The sequence below is a fragment of the Etheostoma spectabile genome, chromosome 9, assembly GCF_008692095.1.
Source record: "Etheostoma spectabile isolate EspeVRDwgs_2016 chromosome 9, UIUC_Espe_1.0, whole genome shotgun sequence".
NCBI lineage: Eukaryota > Metazoa > Chordata > Actinopteri > Perciformes > Percidae > Etheostoma > Etheostoma spectabile.
In genome coordinates, this window is record NC_045741.1 from 20,485,120 (window position 1) to 20,487,097 (window position 1,978).

The following is a 1,978-nucleotide window of genomic DNA, read 5'->3' on the forward strand; positions in this document are numbered from 1 at the left end:
AAAAAAAGCCTTCTCACCAGCAGCCATTTTCTCAATTAAAGTAAGATTTGTTTTTACTGTGCAAGAGTGCTCAAACACATTTTGGGCTATTTGTCAAAATGCAAGAAAGGCTTTTTGAAGAAGTTCTTGCAGTATCATCAACACATCTCTCCTGCTTGCATTTACTCTGCGCGTGTTTTTTGTGCCAGGGAGTGTGGCCAAAGTACGGTGTATCACAATGAAAATTTAGCTTTGATGTTTTTGTCACAACAGCTTCTACTGAAATGATTATTCTCATATTATTGTCACTGTGAAATACTTTTTTAAATAAAGCTAAAATACCACCTTACCTCTGTGTGTCATATTAGAAAAGGCATTACAAGAAGGAAGATTTGTGTAATACACTCTAAGAAGTATAAATCTTCCTCTGCGCTACTCTGAAATTAGGCAATATTAAAATAGAAGACATCCATTATATGGTAATTTTTTAATCTGTTAAATGTGCTGTTGTGTTGATTGTTCTTCACCTCGTGCTGCTGTTCATTGTTGCCGTTTGTTTTGGTCTGCAGGAGTCAGAGGGAGGCCTGTATGTGTGTATGAACACATTCCTGGGCTTTGGACGGGAACATGTGGAGAGACATTATCGCAAAACAGGACAGAGCGTTTACATGCACCTCAAACGACATGTCAAAGAGGTACGTTTTACACCTGCCCTGTATCTTTTTGGTGGGTACTGATTTTTAACATCAGTAGTAGTAGTAGTAAGATTGAGAATTTTGCAATCAATAAAACAATAACACACAAAAGGAAACAATAGCGACATTATCTATTTGAGTAGGCCTATGTAAAATCAATTTAATTCATACAACTTGACCAGCACAACGTATTAATGCACTTTGAGAGTTTCATAACGTGGAAAAGTTGCTCGGTGGAATTGAAAAATTCCAAACACTTTATCCCACATTTACAGTCAGTATATAAACATTTAGGACCTGGTTTATTACACAGTACCAATGTTTCTTAATGTATTTGTACACAAATATAATTCCCCTTGTGTGCACCCACAAGTGGGGGCTGGTGTATAAACAGATATAAACAGATAATAAATAATAATATAACAATGTTTTAAAAATATCAAACATGTCTTCATAAAAGTTGTACTTGTTGACAAATACTGTACATTATAATAAGCACTTAAAATATCCTTAAAGTTGCAAAGAACTACATTATGCTGTGTAATAAAGTATCTACTACATGTTTGTATACTGTTTATCATAAATAAATAAATAAATAGGGGAACTTGAAGTAAAGTGTTAGCAGTTCTTTATTTAAAGAATCACTTGTGCATTTTACTATTAAGCCACTTGTGGAATGTATATATTTAGTTAGTAGATTGTGTTATTAATGCCACCAGAATTACAAGTTAAATTCCCACTGTGTTGACTGATGCTGCAGAAGTATGCAGTACTGAAAGTAGCTTTTGATAGATAGGTACACTAAGTGACCCAGATAGCTGATATCATGATGCAGATACTTTGAACACCAGTGATTAAATTATGTTGTGTGCTCTGCATATTATTGGAGCTGGAATGCTTGGTCATTAATATTTAAATGAAGAAAGATGAAAATATGGACTTTGTTTTAGCCTTTTCATTAGACCTGGCTCACCTTCAGGCTAAGGCCTGCCTGAGTGTTTTTGGCTGACACTTGATAGGTTTTCATCTTTCTATACTCGCGATATCCCGACTGTAACATTTCCCACTGTTTCCATGTAACACTTAATTTTACCGTTCCCTCTTTTTCTTTTAATAGTCTCTGTTTCCCAGAAAGAACCTGGTTATTTGGGGCCAATTATGTAAAAAAAAAAGTGGTACTCTTCCAATTAATATAAATCATTTAGCATTTAGTTTGACGGCTTTTCTGTTATTTTTTGTCCATCCCTGTGTGTACTGCACTTTTGCTTTTTCTTTGTGTAAAGAAAAGGAAAACTCAAACTAGC

General features: G+C 34.6%; 1 protein-coding gene across 2 annotated transcripts in view; it reads left to right on the plus strand.

Annotated features, from left to right (window-relative positions):
- The window catches only part of usp13 (ubiquitin specific peptidase 13), a 27,690-nt gene that overhangs the window by 2,002 nt on the left and 23,710 nt on the right, over window positions 1-1,978 (plus strand). For both annotated transcript variants that reach the window (XM_032525251.1, XM_032525250.1), the window contains exon 2: window positions 549-674. In XM_032525251.1, the coding sequence (XP_032381142.1) occupies window positions 549-674 (126 nt within the window). The remainder of the gene's footprint in view (window positions 1-548; window positions 675-1,978) is intronic.